Genomic DNA, 17,880 nt, shown 5'->3' with positions numbered 1-17,880 from the left:
CGGCACTGGGGCTGCCCGTGGCCCGGCACTGGGGCTGCCCGTGCCCTGGCACCTCTCAGGCTGCATTCACAACCCAGTGAGGGAACAGGCCGAGGGAGGGTCACAGCTGATGCAGGGGCAGCCACACAAACCTGGTGGGCCAGTTGAGTGCAGGGTGACGAGCAGGATGGCTGGGACCTGTCAAAACACAGACAATCCTGCGCTCATCACAATCCTGTTTCCAGGAGCAGCCAGGAACTGACCCTCTGCTGTACACAAGTATGGAGACAACCAGCCCAGAACTATAYGGTTCTAGGTGTGCAGCTTTCTACCTCTTCCCTTGACTGTACACCACGTTTTTCTTCTGTTAACCCAACTCTAATATTCAGAAAATATCACACAGCTCACAGACTACAACAGGAGATGCAAGTTTCTATAGATTCATATGTCTGCAATTACATATCCATGCCTGTAACATAAATGTGTGTAGCTGAGTACTCTCAGCAGACATCAGACTCTCCACTTGTTCAAAAACTGGGCATGTTAATTCCTGATGTAACCTTGCTGACACAAGATTTACAGAAGAGGCTAATCTGGCCTAATACATTTAACTGGATACTATTAAAACCAGTAGGAAAACAATGCAATACTATAAATATCACTAGTTGAGTTATGAAGCTGGTTCCTGTGCAGACACAGTAGCAGCTGTGAGCCATAACATCAATTCAGACCTGCCCTGGGTCCTCTCTAAATCACAGAAATGCAAGTGGCCAAAGTCTGAAACTGTTTTTCAATGTTCTCCTCAATTCCCTTGCTTTTACCTCTGGGTAATTTTTTTTTCCTGCCAATTCTCACTTGGCTGCTGCTTCTTCAAGGTTTGATGGATACAATCTCAAGGACATGGGGGACGTACAGCACAATCATTTTCTGCCACAGTCATTTTATTGGCTCTGGTCAGAATCTGTTCACAAATYCAAGAACAGCTCCTGACGCTCTGAAGGAGACATAATTTCCTTGCAAAAATGCAGTCTCCATCAAAAGTCAGCAGTTTGCTGGTGGAGTGAAATTATTTAGTGGATTCATTAACTCCCTCCAAGGCAGGAGGCAGCAGCACACGGGCAGCACTCACCTGGTGGCGGTCGTAGCTCAGTGATGTTCTCGGTGGCTTCATCATCCGAGTCTTCAGTTGCCACCACCTTGTACCTGTTGCTGCTCTGCTTGTTCAGGAGATGGGGGACTTGCAGCGCAGCCTCCCGCTCCGCAGCCAGGTCCAGGTCTTGCTGGGCAAGGTGGGCCCGCAGCTGCCGGATTTCGAACTAGAGGGGAAAACAACACAACTRATGTGACCTGGATGTGACTGGAAATCTGTGTTCTAGAGCTGAGGCCTGTTACCCAGCTCAACATTAAACTGCTGCAGGCCTGGGTGAAGACCTGTGAGAGCAAACAATTTGTTGCAGGGGTACATGAGTCCACGCTCATGTTCTGATGTTCTCCCAGAGCTCCTAAGATCTGGCCTATTCTTCACATCATCTAAATTAGTAGCTGCCTTGCGCTCCTCGTCRATTTAGCATACTTGTGCATGCTGCATAGAGGCTCTTGGACAATTTCTGACAGAAGGAACTGCTCAATTATTCGAAAACTTTCTAGAAGATCACCCTTAACAGCCATGTAAGTTCTTGAGACTCATCCTTCACAGCCTGACTTTGTACAGAGGATTTCTGTGGAGGCAGGATCTCAGAGTAATGCCCAATTTTTGCTTCCCTGTTGCCAAGGGCAGGACGAGGGATGCTGTGGTTCCCTTCCACCCCAAAACCTTCTGTGCTCACGAGTGTGCCGGAAACCCTGGGGCAGGGTGCCATTCTTCTGGCGCAAACATGTGGGCCAGGACGATTAAGGGTCTGCTGCAGCRTGGGGGATCAGCCTCGTGACTGCTGTTATAAAGCAGACGCTGACAAAAAGGCACAAGGGGACCAGCAACGACCTGACAGATGCAGCACACTTCTGTGCTTAGGGGGCCACACWTCTTCCACCGCACGAGGAAAATCCTCTCCTCGAGAGACTGAAGGGACCCTCTAGGCCCTTTTGTAAGAACAGYGAAATCCCAGCGCCAGAGCTGGCTGGCAGAGGGTTCTCCTTTTCAAATGCTTTTTAAGATCTGTAGTGCAGAAGCGACCAAGTCATGTCTCATTACAGAGCCTGAGAAGGAAAAGCAAATGAGGCAAGTAATAGGCACGGGCATCTAAAATTCAGCACCGCGGGGCCGCCCCTCACTGAAGCAGCCAAGGGTGCCTGTGGCTGCCGCGAGGCCGAGCCGGGCGAGCACCACTGTTGGGCGYGGGGCTGCGCGCGTGACCAGAGCAGCGCCAGGCGTCCTGCCGCGYGCCCGCGCTGTGTCCCACTGCGCCGCAGGGCGAGCGAGACGCAGCTCCCAGCCCTTCAGAAAGAAAAAGAGAGAAAAAACAGAGATTCCAGTTTGCTCTATGTGGAGGCTGGCATCTGCTTTCCAGAGCACAAGCAAAGGAGCTTACRGGAACTGCAGGGCTCACTGCACGACTCAAAACTAGAGAGTAAAAGGGCTGTTTTGGCCCTCCTCGTTACTCTCARACTGGCTCAACACAACACACAGCTTGTTCTCTCCGAATCAGTGAACACGCTGGGGCAGTTGTGGGTGCACAAAATACGTGCTGCTCCTGAGCAAGGTCCCTGCCAGGCAGTCCTTGGAGCCCAGGCCACTAGCTAAGCACAGCCCTGTCCCGTGCTCCCTCCACTGAGACCTCTGTGGGGCAGGTCCCAGCTGGCGTGTTCGGTGGTAGCCAGGGCGCCTTGCTGCTCCCCCTGCCTCTGAGAGCGCCCCGAGCCGCTGGCTGCTCRTGTCACTGCAGAGGGGAGAGCATGAATGGGCCACTAAGCCAGAGACTGATGCTATTTGTCAGGGCTTAATTCTGACTCCCTCAAGTATTTCCTATTTCATCTTAAAAAGAAGAAAGTTTCCCTTTCGGAGATCCCCTTGGCTTGAAGGGARAAATATACTCAAAAACAATAGTTTAATTTTTTTTTTTTTTTCGGAAGGCATTGCTTAATCACACTGACTTGCCTAGCTCACATTGAAAGGCAGTCAGAATTTGGCATTGTTACTGTCCTTGTACATCTCACATTTCACCCTTCAACAACATTCCTTTGTATTAAAAAAAATATTGCCCCTAAGATGCTTAATTCTTGTCTAAAGGCAGGACCTGATTTTTTTTTTTTTCTCAGAAGATAAAAAAAAAAAATAACAGCAGGTACAAAGCAAATAGATAAAGCTAGTTAAAGGCGAGCTCAAAACATCATCRCATTGTACTTCTGTTTCTCACCCAATTTAAGCTGCTTAGGCATTTACAAAGACTGGCTGAACCTTGCAAGGACCAAAGGCTTGAAGAAGATTGCTGTATTTGAGAGAGGTGAAGCACATAAGCAAAAACTTTCCTGCCACAGTGAAGCTACAGCAAAAAGGAGCAGAGAAATAAGACTTACGCCCACTCGTGTGCACCAAGCAATAAAGGAAGCGTTTCCAAATGGTTTGAATCCAGAGATACTGTCAATGCTTAACATCTCTATGGCACAGCGACCATCCAGCTTTTAAAGGATGAGTTCATAAAYCTTACTGTTCAATATGACCCTGCCAACAAACTACCAACTGCTCAGCCTGGTTTGCTGGCCCAGCAGCAGTCTGTGAGCATCACCTTGTGTCGCCACACTGGACAACTGCATTTAGACCAAATAAATCTTTATCAAATACTTAAGGAAAAATATTACCTTGGTTGACGCACAACACAAACAGGGAACACCACAGCGACCCAGGTGACCAGCTACTACTGCTGAAAACACGAGCAACAGAAGAGGCTTTGCTGCCATCTTCYGTTTAAGGGACAGAAACACACGCCTAAGCCACGCACCGCAGAAGCACCTGCTTCTCAGCATCTCACAAATAAAGCATCCTAGAAGAAACTGAAACCTATACCTCCTGTCCTGGCTCAAGTAACACTTCTCTCATCCACTGCCCAACTATGAAAGGCGCATGCAGGACTTGGAACTTTTAAGTGATGTGTGAACCCAAGTTTATGGCTTGCTGCAAACACAATCCATATGTCCGTCCTCTTTTCGGCTCTCACCCTTGAGCAAGCCCATCTGATCTAACCTCCAGAACCGCAGATGAGCTGTCAGGAGCAGAGTGGGGGCTGTACCCCCAGGCAGAGCAGAGCACCCCGCACGTCGGCACCGTGCGCAAGACGTGCGGGGAGAGTGCACAGAAACACTGCGCTCGCCTACGGCTGCTGCTGGCCAGCACGGGCTCTCCCACCCTTCCTTTACCATGGATGGTCTCATCATCCTCTTCCAGGTCCCACTCCTGCTTGCCCTGAAGTCTCTGTAGTCATTAAAAAGGATGGAAAGAGTAAATACTGTCATGTGAGTAACTGTAACTGGAATCACATGTTCTCTTAAGCTTTTTAGCTCATAAAAGGCATATACCTATCTACTCAGGAGACTGGTTCAATATTATTTGCAATTAATACTTAAAAATTAAACCAAGATACTTTAGAAGCTGGAATACAGACATGGCAACAAAGAGCAATCCACTAACAACAAAGGTTAGATTAAATAGGGGTGGGTGTTCCTTGCGGGTATAATTCAGGGAGAGACTGCATGAGCAAATTATGTTGCAGGTGCTTATATCTCCTGAACATTATATTGAACACTGACCTCGGRCAGGTCTAATGTGTAAAAGAGCTAATGAGATTGCTCTGACTGCATGTCATATACTCCAGGGCATGTTAAATAAATCAGAAAAAGGTGTAAAATATAACGTTCTTTTTAAGTAAAAATTCTGAGCCAAATTAAACACATGAAATTTCTATTTGCAGACAGGAGCTGATGCAGCTATCTGGAGGCAGACCTGGGCCTCCTGAATATGGGAGTACTGCAAGAAACCTCTCTGAGAAAATTATGTTTCCTGTTTTCAGGTAAATCATCCTTTCTTCATCATCCTTTAATAAACGTTTAACATAAATGTTAATGAAATGTTTAGCATAAGAAAAATAAAACATAAAAATATATGTGTATGCTTTGATTTGTTTTAAAAGAAGACTTCTTCATAGGTATCAGCTCTGCCATAGGCGCTGAGGAAATCCCATGGAGAGCCAGTGGGTAAGTAATGGGCATGCTGCTGTATGCAAGAAAACCTGCCTACAGCAAGGAGGCTGATGGAAATGAACTGCTGTCTTACAGGGATTGCAAACTGAGCCTTGGTCCCTTTGAGACTGGTACTGAAGCTGCTTACCATGACACCCATGACAGGCATTATCTGTAGTTACACACAGTGATAGCTTCTAGTGCGTCCCTAACATACTCTACAATGGAAAAGCACGTTTGAAAACATCACAGGTATCACCAAACAATTTAGGTAGGAAGGACGCGTGAGGATCACTTCAACACCTTAATCAAAGCAAGCTCCTTCAGCTCAGATTGCTCAGGCCTGTCAGGTTTTGAATGTTGCCATGAATGGAGATCCCACAACACTTGGTACCTGACAATTAATTCCGGTGGTCAACCACCCTAACAATAAAAAAGATTTTTCTTATACTTAATAGGAATTCTTATTCCAGCTTGTACTCACCACTTCTTTTACCGTCTACAGTCTTCTGTGACAGAGCTGCATTTAGCAATAACGTCCCCCTCCTTATCTTCTCGCCACGAGGCTGAACAAGCTCAGCTTCCTCGGCTTTTCCTATGCCACGCGCCCCAGCCTAAACTGCCTAGGTAGCCTTTGCTGCACTTGGTTCAGTATGTGCAAATCCCTCTTGCAGCAGGGAGCCTGGATGAGCCAAGCATCCCACATACGGCCTCACAAATTTGGGCTACATTTTTTAAACCACACCTTTGGAGTGTGCACAAATTTAAGTCATACGTGATCTCTTCCAAACTGGTGAAAGAAAGGCTATGTTTTACATGCTAGTAAGACATTTATATATGTACTGCTGGAAGAGTGAGGTTTTATATTCACGTGGAATGAAACTTCCAAAATAAAGGTGCTAACATGTGGCTTATGTGACAATAACCTTGCTACCAAGAAAGTTATCAAGATCGTACACAAGAATGGGTAACTAGATCGTCAGGCGTGGTGAGATAGCTCATTGCTGGGAGATACAAGCTCGCTTAGTGTCTTCAGAAGTTGTTGCATGTCCTCTTGTAATAAAAACTTAATCTTTTGGCAGGAAATAAAGCAGAAAGTACTACAGGGATCCCCTGTACACCTCCTCATTTAAAGAATGTCTTAGGTAATTATTTATAAGCAAACAAAATTAGAGAACTACACAGAGCTCTACAGAACATCTGACTTCACATGCCTGGATTTATAAAAAGCACCACCTATCCTATCTGCTATTTCATAAAATGCATTTAAGCCTCAAGAAAGGCCAGACTTAGCAGTGAATCATATAGTACTTCTCTTTAATGGTCTAGCAACAGCGTGTGATTGACAGTCTCAGAGAAATCAATGAACATTTTAGAAAGAAGCTTACTTGTGCCTAATGCAAGGGGAGCAATAACTGTGCTCCACTCTTAGGAGTGTCTGTACAGCCTGCCCTGCCCTGAAACTCATCTGCCATTGGGACACAATCCAGTGTTTATTTCCATTAGTTTAGCCATTGTTGGTAACAATAAAAATCGGGAGAGAGTTGCAAACTAATGATTTATAGACAGAGTGAAACACAGGATGACCTTGGCTGCCTTCCAGTCACTAAGAAAATGACTGGTAGTTAGAAATAAATTAAAATTATTGCAAAAGGAGAACATAACTTATTTCTCCGATAGGTAATTTTAGCAGCTAAATAGCCCTGTCATTAAACTAGCAGCTGTTGTACAAATTATATTTCAAGATAAAAAAGAAATTACATCTTCTATAGTTGTTACAGTTTTGAGAATGATGAAAAACCTAATTCTGTATGAGCTGACAGAAAGGGAGSTCCTGTGATAAAGCTGAATATATAATCTTAGCTGGATTGCAGTCACCTAAAGGACTCTTATGAAAGTTAAACAGATCGTATGTCAATCTATTAACAGAAACGGAAATTCCTTTACAGCTGACTCCAAAGAAAAAAAATCCRACCTTCCCTGACTGGAATTTACATTGTTAATGAAACTTCAGRATTTTCTTCATTTTGCAGTTTCAAGTGATTTTGATACAACAATATCATCAGCAATGTATTCTCTTTAATCAATGTGTTATTTTTGATAAATAACCCCARTATTACCCCAATATTTTTTGAATTTCCTGTTGCTGTGACAACTGATGTTTCTCATGTTTTGTGAAGTCTTGTGCAGTCATCTCAGTACTTTCTGCCTTGACTGCCCTGAGGTTCCACTCCCATTTAATGACATCTCTCTTGGCCAGCAGAGAATAAACAAAACAGCAAACAATTCAACAGTGTCAGTGGGGTACTACAGAGACCAAAGTGGTGGCCCAGGCAACTATAATTCATAAAATATATTCTGGTTTTCAGATGTATGGCTAGCCAAGATTCAACATCTGGAAAGAGTTTCATGTTTGGAAGAGTACATCTTCAACGTTCTTCAGAAATGGAAACATACTTTACAGTTTTGATATGCTATCGCTGTCCAGAAAAACACACGATTAATGAAACATTAATTTAAAAAGCAAGACAAAGGGAGGTTGCATTTTTCTTCCTTTTAACTTTTTTTTTTTTTTTAAGGAGTGGACTCCACTTCTCCCACTTCTGCTTGCTGCACTGTTTGCTGCTGCACAGGCCAAGATGCACATGCAGATTCCTGCTTAGGCTGATGAGAACAGCTCACATTCTTCTCTTTAAAAGGGGCTTTATCACGTATATTGATCAACACAAAATAAAACTGAAGGGACATATGTAAAGAATGGAGAGAAGGAACAACTCAAGAGTTCTCTCTTGAGTGTGAGACCTGGCACAAAGAGCTTCTTTTATGGTTAGTGTGGGACAGGCATGCTGAGACACTGGCCTGGCAGCCACCACTAATCTTATCTCCAACACACCTTGCATGGGAAAAATGGAGAGGAGCATCTGAAAGKAAGCCAGGTTGAGGACCCTGGGGAAGGCACATGAAGAACCTGGCTGCTCTGCCCTCCTCCCAGGAATTAGGGCTAGTTCCCAAATTAAAAATCGATGGGGCAGCAGTGACACAGGTAGGTGATCACAGATCAACTGCGCTGTGAAATTATCTTGGCCTTGCCCGTAGGCATATGAAAAAAAGTGGCAGAAATCCCAATCAGGTGGTTTCTGGGGAGAATGAGCTTGCTGGTAGATATTACCCTTCAGCTACTTCTCCTAGTCCTCATTTTGCTACCCTACCTTTTCACTGGGTCTTCTCTCTGGATTTTGCCTTTAGAAAAGAAACAACAACAGAAACAAACTTAAACTAGTATAAGTTGGCAAACAGATGATTTTGCCTTCCTTTTAGTCTTACTCTGTCATCATTTGTTCCCGCTTTTGTATGTTTTACCTTTGGCCAACAGAAATATTTCTGCAACTGTGAGATGAACTAGGTTCTGAGACAATTCCCACAAAGACCGTCCCCTTTTAAACTGACCATACAGCTAAGTACATTTGGCTATGTGTAAATCAGTTATGGTCAGGATACAAGTCCACTCAACAAATCTACTTGGAAAGAAATGCCAGAGGGGCACTTACAACTTCAGTTCCACCATTTCGTGCCTATGCACAAGGCTGATTTAAAACACACAGCATCTGCTGCTGTTTAAAAGTATAGTTAAAAACTCAGCTGTGACAAGAAGGCTATTTGCCTATAAAATGGTAATGGTACCATTTACAAAACAGGAGGGCATAAGACATCTCAGAGAATTGGCCTATTTTTCTTCCTTTTTAGGATGGAAAAAAAAAAGGAAGACCAGTTTTTCCCAACTCCTCTTCAGAAATCACAAATACTTTGTTTGAAAGTTCTAAACTAATTTAATCTGGGGAAGATGCCAAGCATTGAGAATTTCAAGCCCAATTGCATGGTATGTGGCAAAGCAGTGAGAAACAAAGACAGGGTCTTATAAAAGGAAGCACTGAGCAACCTTTTTAACAAGAATGTTTTCAACTCTGTCTGTAATGAATAAATCAACACAAATAACAAGTGTGACCACTAAGTAGCAGCCTCAGGACGAGTCAGCAGCTACAGTCACACTGCTGGGATGCAGGCAGCCATGGTGGGTGCCCAGTATTGGCCTTGGTAGGGAGCACTAGGCTGCCCCAGCCGTATGCCCAGAAGAGACCTACAGAGCTTGAACCTGGGGCATCAGGGCAAGCCCTCCATGCAGATGTGGTTCTAGGTGGCTCCCAGMTATCCCACCACACAGCCCTGGTAACCTGGGATCCCTCCCTGCTGTGGCTCCAAAGACAAGAGCAGCCAGATGGCTGCAGGCAACCCTTCGCTCAAAAACACAGGCACCCATGCTCAAACACCGTGAACGAGCAACTCTTTAAAAAGGCCAGGAAAGATGATCAAACGAAAAAGGAAAACCCTGGCAGAATTTTAGATGCTAAAATTAGGACATATTTTTCACACCAGATAGCRTACACAATGTTAATGCAAATATTATAATGCTGACAACTTGTTCTTGACTGAATTATGAAGCTATTAATTTACAAGGGAAGGATGCAGTACTAGTGTCACAGTCTTACGCTGCTAACTGCAGCAAATTAATACATTTACCTCATATTATACAGCTGAGACATTTGTTTGGCAGAAACTCAGGACAGTAAAATAAGAGAGATTACTATACTGTCATTTTTCCATAGTCCATATTTTTCCATAGCAGATGACACTTGAAAGCCAGGAGGAAAACTGCTCTGTTTCCACAGATTTACTCATCTACCAATGCAATATTTCTTTATACTTGATATACAGCTGTGCTAACCACCGGAGTTCAGCTTAGGGCTGCGCGTGCAGATAAGGAGGCACAGGGATCGCAATGGAGGGTGGCAAATGCTGCTTCTGAACTCCATTTGGGATAAAGGGTCCTCTCTTACTCAAGACCGAGAAAGAAAAACCTGTTTGGGAATTGAGAGAGTTACCTGGATACACAATCCATTTCCTAAACACCAACTGTTTCAGAATGTCTGATTTCTCATTAGGGAGGAACAGCAGCGCAAGAGCACGGGCTGATCTGCAAAGCACTGCAATGGCACTCAGCAAATCGGCTCCGGGGTGCCGCGTGGGTTTGCTCCACTTTCATAGAGAGGGGAACATACCATTGCCCAGCCATGGTAGAAGCATGAATCAATTAGTATCACCACACAAATCATATGAAGAGGAATGCACTTCTGCCACTAGAGAAACACACATGTTTGAATGCAACTATTTTTTTTTGCAGCAGTCAAGTCTAAGGTTTAGAAATTTTTTATGGTTAGTATGACAGTGTGTCAAAAGCAGCAGTGCTAAACGGCATGTGTTGCCAATGGGTCTTCTAAATTTACWACACTGAGAAGGTACTTTACTGCCATCAGGAGCTCATTTGCTGAATCCTGGGTTAGGAACCAAGACATTCAGGACCCAAATCCAAAAGCCAGTTAAAAACCCGGCTTAGAGATGGGCACTTAAATCCTTCCTTCAGATTAAGCATCTGCTGGGCAGTTGGCCTGCTCTGTGATAAATCACCTCCGCTGTATGTCCAGGTCCTTCTTGTCTGATCAAGATGTTCAGATTTAGAGCTCTCCTCATTTTGCGTTTGAAAACCACCTACCACAAGTGTGGAGGGGGCACAAAAGGTATAAAAAGGACCTGYAAGCTTTACTTAGACACCTCACAGTTATCCTTATAGTTCAAATAGAAATAAGTTACATAGGGTATCATTCTGTTGTAGTTTGATTGTCGAATGAATGCCATTAGCCTGATCATATATGGCTGGTTTCATGGGACAAGTTATTCATGGGACATTCATTTTCAAGGGACAACCTGTAATTCAACACTCTTGGTTCACTGTGCAAATCAGTGTTTTTGTATCTTTTTTAATGTAAAGATATTTCTCTGAAATATTTTAAGATTCATTTTCTCTAATTTCTAATTTGAGTCATGAACATTTGGGGACCTGGGAGGAGTCTGAAATCTTGACCTGCTTCCAGCAACTAGAAGCTTCTGCTGCAACATTCTGAGCCTGCCAAAAGAGTCTCTGACCTACAGGGAAGCTGCCTGCTGCATTTAAAGCAGGTGAACTTCATAGCAAACAGGAGTTTAAGCAACTCATTAGCTTTCAACTGCATGCAGTTTTCCTGGGACTATAGCCTTAATACAGCTGCAGTCTCCAACAGTGGCAATGATTTTTGCATGTTCTGAATAGTATGTCCAACTGCCCGTATTTACTCCATAAAGTAAATACTGAACCATTGCTTTTTATTCATCACACTTGTTTTCTTCAACTTAAAAACACTTGCACAGCTGCAGAGGGAGACAGCAGCAGTTTGACCCAGCTGATAATATCCTGTCCTCAGCTAGATGATTCCCTAATGGCTGAGACCTGTCACCTTGCAACAATATCCTAGTGATATTCCTCAAGCCTTAGCTTGCAGCAAAGTATGTAAACCATTTCATTCGCCAGGACAAGTTACACACAAAGAAAGAGATGACTGAACTTTACCCCTTGTTCTTGGCAGATCTGGGTTAGTCTTTCCAGCTGCTCATCTTGAATAACCTTTGCCTTCTCATATTGCTGAATCATCATCTCCATCTCCAGTTTCACTGGAAGGACATAGGCTGGAAAATAGAAATAAGCATGTGAAGTAACGCAGCTGTGATTTGTTTTTTATCAGAGGGAATACCTTTGCAGACCTTCAGGCCAGAAGGCATCTTCTTAACAGTCTAGTCTTGTACTGCACAGGCCACAGAACTTCACCCCTTTCACTGACAGAGAACTGGATAATTTCTTTTCCAAACAGAATTTTTTTCTGGGGAAGGACTTCTAACATGTACAATTCAGGTCATCAGCGAGGTCTAGACCTTGTTCAGTCATATCTCTGTTTGTCTGGCTGAGCTGAAATGCATCCTGCACGCTCTCCCTAGCTTCTGCACTAACACGGATGTTTTCCCAGTGTTTACCACAGGTTTCCTGAACTGCTGGGTAGGAGGATTTTCTGCTTGGAGTCGTGCCCATCCCCTCAAAATTTCAACAGTACGGCTCTCTTGGGAAAAGAATTATTCCAGAGCTCTAAGCATTTAATTCCTAGGCATATTTGCAAAAATAAGTCCTTGATGGAAATAGCAGACTAAGAAGGAGATTTTAAAAACAAAAAGGCATTTCACTTCTATGGCTTTTCAAGAGAAGGAGGTCTCTATGGCCCAGTTTTCAGCAAGTCTTCTGAATGCCTCTGGAAATTTTGCTCCAGCTGTACTTAATGCAAACTCATACTATCAACAAAGGTGTTTTAGGGCCACTGCAATTCTTGATGCTTTGTGAAGCTACACAAGATCCTCAACTGTGCTTGGATACTTCACTCAGAGGACTATGATTTTTCTCAACTCTGAATACTGAAGGTCCTGGGCATCTGTCCAGAAATAACACCCCAACCTTGATCTTTCACACTGGAGAAAAGTAACCCTTCAGTTATTTCTTTTCCACCTCCTATCCTTGCAATCTGAAATGTCTGAAACCACTTATCACAAAGCAGCCTATACCTGGAGAGCTGTCCCTTTACCAACCCTAAGGTTTGTTTCCTTTAAGTTCTTGCTTCCAGGTAGAGTTGCTGGTTATGTTCTCTGTGACCTTGACTYGCTTTCACCTCCCCTGGTGCGCCCCACATTTTTGCCTTGGCAAAACTGTACTGATGTACTGGGCAAAACTACCTCCTGGTTCCAGGAGTTACAGCATGCCAGGTTCACAGAAAGCACCTTTGAGAGAGAACCCCYGCTGTCAGAAACACTCAGGAATCTGACATAAAAATCATGTTACAGGCAAAAACTTGAAAAGAAAGCACTAACACAGAGCTACCTGGGGGGATAAGGAGATGGTGCAGCAGATATCGGAAAAGCCAATTAGAAGCAATTATTTTGCAGAATCAGGAATATTGTCTGGTGGCAAGAGATGGGAAAAGGGCAGGTCAGACGCATTGTCAGGATGGGGGATGTGAAGGTGCATCACAATAAAGTGCAAACCATTCAATTATATAAAGATTCACAGGGGARTAACAGACATCTTCATGAAATCGAGATCTATTCTCCTCCTCATAATTCTCTTTTGTTCAGTGGTTTGAAATGGAGGAGGGGGGAAAACAATAAAAACAATGGTAACAAGCAATTTTGATATTTTTTCTCCATAATTTTATTCTTCTCCAAAGTCACTCACCATCAAYGATCCTCTTCACTCTCCATATTCGTAGTGTGATAATAAGGCTGATAGCATCCCAGGGGCTGCTGGGGCCATTAGCCACTGTTGAGGCCACCATTGGTGCCAAGGACAAGATTATGACAGCACCATCAAACACCTAGGGAGAAATCACCTTTTCAAACCTTTCCTCACAAGCTCTGACATTTCTGCTCTGCCTTCCTCCACAAGAAACATTACAAAACATATTTGTATGGGGTAGGGGAGTGGCCAAGTCTCAAAAATGCTCCATCCTTTTCATGCAGCACAACAGAAATACTTTGTGTTTCACCCAGAGACCATGAAGGTGAGCAGAAAAAGTGTGGTGGGARGGCAGGGGGCAAAAAAGCATTTGGATCTACTGGCCAAAATCTCCAGGTAGGGGTGATAGCATAAATGTTATTACAACCAGAAAGTTTTATAGCATTGCTATTTATTACCTGTTAATTAGCATAATGCTGACCCAAGTGAGGATACAGTCCCTGCCCATAGATCTTGCTGTCTAAATGAAGAGAGCAAGAAGGCAAGTCGAAAGAGATGGAGCAAAGAGACGGGATGGCTCCAGGCCATATCCTGCCTATGAAACGGGTGTGCAGACAGCTGTGCGTCAAGACTCATCTATGGGCAGCTACGTTTTCAAGGATTCTGACAAATAAAAACTCAGTAGGATTTGTATGACTATGACACTAGCTGCCTTGCAGATTGGGTCAGAAAAGGCAATCTGCAAGGTGTAGGAGGAGCAATGTGTGTCTTAACGCACTTCACAGCAAACCTGCAGTGGTGCTGTGTCTGTCCTACCCTTCTCCAAAAGGACAGAGTCGTCTCATGTTCTTGTTCCTATCCAGACCCTTCCCAATTGCCAAAGACCACAAGCTAATGGCTTGCACAGGGAGGCAGCAAATAGTTTTTGTAAGCAACACACATTCAGAAGTTTTGCACAGAAACTCAATGTACCGAAAATAAACAGTTTTCAATGATTCCACTGCACATTATCAAATTAAATTCTCTGAAACTGCTGCATTTTGGTCAATAATACAGAATCTCTGTATCAATAATGTGAGTTTCACTTCAGTTTTTAGCAAAAGAAGTCAAAAGGTATTAAAATTAATTACAAAAGCATGCAGACATCTGAATTCACTTAAACCCAATGAAAAAAAAAACCAAAATTCTTCCTGCTGCATCCTCTGCAACATTAGCTTTTCACACAATTCCCAAAATAAGCTTTTCATTTTCTTGACCTGCAGATTTCTGCTTAAATTAGGATTACACGTTACTTTTAATATTACATTTCTCTGTCTGTCTCTGGAACAATACATATATTTTACCTTAATTTTTGATTTGAAGTTAAAATTACAACATTTTTAAAGGTTAAATTTATTTTTAAAAATTCACAAGAAATTTGGGGTTGRGAAGGGCAGTGCCAAATGACTATTTTCTATCAGAAAACTGCTGAAAATTTTGCAACAAGTTCTAATTTCAACTTGATTATGGGAATGTGGTTACACAAGCCGCACGACCGTGTTTGCCCCTACTGCTCATTCTCTCTGCGTAGCACTGTCAGCAGTTTGGCTAACACAGGTCTAACAACAAAATTCATAAGCACATGGACCAAAATGTGCAATTTTCAACCCCAGAAATAAAATATTTCTAAATATAATTCTTCTAACTACAGCTGAATCTTGCGCTCTTGTAGGAAAAGGGGCTACCTCATATAGCTCTGTATACATGTATATGCCAAGAAGATTGTGCTTCTACCTCTGAATACCAGCTAAAAGACACCTGTACTGCRTGTGGTCTATAACAAACCCACCCAAAGCAGTCCTTAATATTCCTGCTGTGCCTGCCTAGGAAACTGGACAAAGAGGAGGTGTGCTTACCTCTATTTTGTTTTCAATATAATCCCATATGCCAAGGACCACAATCCTCAAAACAGTCTGGTGAAAGAGATTAGAGAAAAAAAAAAAAGACAACAAATGTTATTGTAACTTAAGATGAACATTTCATCTTTATTCTTTTCAACATTTCTTTTTGTCTTAAGCATTAAGCATTTGTTCTAAATAATACCAAGGACTGAGAAACGATACTAGCTCAGCAGAACTTCCCTAAGCRAGTACAAAGTCCCACACTCTCAATCTTTCCATCTTCCTACAGTCTCCCTTTTAGATGTGTGAGATCCAGATTACTGAAATCCTCCACCCCCCAGGTCTATGTAAGATTTGGTCTCAGTACCTCTCAGAGGTGCTTGTATGGGGAGAAATTCTATTTTCCTGCCATCTTGGATGTGCCAATGCTTATGGTTTTCCTAGAATACCGGCACTACATGATGTATAAAGCTACTGATATTTCACCACTTTTCCTCTCAAGAGTGGAATATGGACATATGGAATATTGTCTTATTATAAAATTCCAGCAAGCCAGAGAGGGAAGGAGAAAATATCTCCATGATCCTGCTCTATTAAGCAAAACAGCTACGGGTAGCGTCAGTAGCTAGGAAAGAAGAATAAAGAATGAACACAGAATGAACCAATGGTGAATTCTCATTAAAAATCCAATGGCATCTTCCTTTTTTTTTTTTTTTTTTAATTAACCTTGCTTGAATACTTTCAGAAGATGCAATTTAAAAAATCAATCAGCAAATTGATRATAGAAATCGTTGAAACTGAATTCACATAAAAGCATAATCACGAGGGATATTTTCTACCCACAGCAACATCAAACTCTYGACACACGTTACATGCAAGAAGATCCTAACCGTGCAGCTGTGTGCCCTGCAAAGAAGACCAAAATGCTACTTTCTCCATGAAAGGACAGAAGAGCTGAGCTGACCTAAGCGTGTCAGCTGACCATRCCACGGACTGTGCAGAAAAAGAGATATAAAATGACTGTGATGAATATACGCATTTTCTTCATTACAAATACAAATACATTAAATCCCTACCAGCATCAAATTAATGCCAAATGTACCAAGGCCAACTGCAGAGCAGCACTGGATTTTTCTATACAGTGCTGTTGGTGTGGACAGCTGTGAATCTCAGCCGCTGCGGGCTGGGCTGATCGTGCTGTCTTGGTGCTCTAACCTCATTAACCTGTGTGCAGGGAGGGCCTCGATAGGCAGGAAGGGCTGCACAACTGATCCCATATTTGCCAACGTGATGGCACGTGAGCGCATGGYGTAAGGGCACGTGCTGCTGTAAAGCTGAGGTGCTGCTGCTTTCAGCTAAAAGCACCTTAGCTCCTCTGCAAGCACCTCTCATGCTCACGTGCATGAGAACACGCACAAAACACTTCAGCACCAGTTACTCGGGAGCACGTAAATGTGATTTTGCAAGGTAGCCTGGGGTCCACCATGACAAGCTCATGGACAGTCACCGGGACAYGAGTTAGGAAACATGATGCCTCCTGCAGCACTGAGCATGACAACTTTCCCAACAGCGACTCACTGACAGCGGAGAAGACCAGGTTATTTTCTTCTATGTATATACTGCATCAGTAAAATATTAAGCCAAAGGGCAACTAAAGGATGGCTGAATACTTTGCACCTTTACAGAAACTGATGGTGGAAAAGAACATTGCAGAACATTGCAGATAACTTCTTGATACAGGTGGTTGAGGAGCCAGCAAGGAGAGGGGCGCTGCTAGACCTGATACTAACAAACAGAGATGGTCTAGTGGGAAATGGGAGGGTTGGGGGCAGTCTGGGCTGCAGCGACCACGAGATGTTGGAATTCACGATTCTGCGTGGAGGAAGCTGGGCGAGAAGTAGGATAGCTACCCTGGACTTCAAGAGAGCCAACTTTGACCTCTTCAGGGAGCTCCTTGGAGCAGTCCCCTGAGTCGGGGTCCTAGAAGGAAAGGGGGTCYAGGACAGCTGGCTGATATTCAAGCACCACTTCCTCCAAGCTCAGGATCGGTGTATCCCCACAAAAAAGAAGTCAAGTAAGTGGGGCAGCAGACCTGTATGGATGGGTAAGGAACTGCTGGGCAAAATGAACGAGAAAAAAAGAGACTACAGCTTGTGGAAGAAGGGACAGGCCACGTGSGAGGAATACAGGCGCATCGTCAGAGAATGCAGATGTGAAATGAGAAAGGCCAAAGCCCKGGTGGAATTAGAGTTGGCGAGGCAAGTCAGAGACAACAGGAAGGGTTTCTATAAGTATGTCAACAGCAAGAGGAAGACGAGGGAAAATGGTAGTGCACTGCTGAATGGGGAAGGGGCCTTGGTGACGGAGGATGCCGAGAAGGCAGAGTTACTAAATGCCTTCTTTGCCTCTATCTTTACAGCTAAGGCGACACCCCATGAACTGCAGGGCTCAAGTGGAAGAGATGTAAATGGGCTAAAGGAAGATCTTCCGCTGGTTGAGAAGGATTGGGTTAGGGATCACTTAGGCAAACTGGCCACTCAAAAATCTATGGGTCCAGATGGGATGCACCCAAGAGTGCTGAGGGAATTGGCCGAGGTTATTGCTCAGYCTCTCTCCATCATCTTTGAGAGGTCCTGGAGAGCAGGGGAGGTGCCC

General features: G+C 43.7%; 1 protein-coding gene across 1 annotated transcript in view; it reads right to left on the bottom strand.

Annotated features, from left to right (window-relative positions):
- The window catches only part of TMEM266 (transmembrane protein 266), a 73,555-nt gene that overhangs the window by 8,881 nt on the left and 46,794 nt on the right, over window positions 1-17,880 (bottom strand). Inside the window, exons 9-12 of the mRNA XM_026038658.1 lie at window positions 15,241-15,297; window positions 13,346-13,484; window positions 11,645-11,760; window positions 1,109-1,295 (exon numbers count right to left, since the gene is read on the bottom strand). Of these exons, the coding sequence (XP_025894443.1) occupies window positions 1,109-1,295; window positions 11,645-11,760; window positions 13,346-13,484; window positions 15,241-15,297 (499 nt within the window). The remainder of the gene's footprint in view (window positions 1-1,108; window positions 1,296-11,644; window positions 11,761-13,345; window positions 13,485-15,240; window positions 15,298-17,880) is intronic.

Source organism: Nothoprocta perdicaria, unplaced genomic scaffold (assembly GCF_003342845.1).
Source record: "Nothoprocta perdicaria isolate Ctin4 unplaced genomic scaffold, notPer1 scaffold_214, whole genome shotgun sequence".
In the NCBI taxonomy this organism is placed as follows: Eukaryota; Metazoa; Chordata; class Aves; order Tinamiformes; family Tinamidae; genus Nothoprocta; species Nothoprocta perdicaria.
This window is presented reverse-complemented; position numbering and strand designations above follow the sequence as displayed.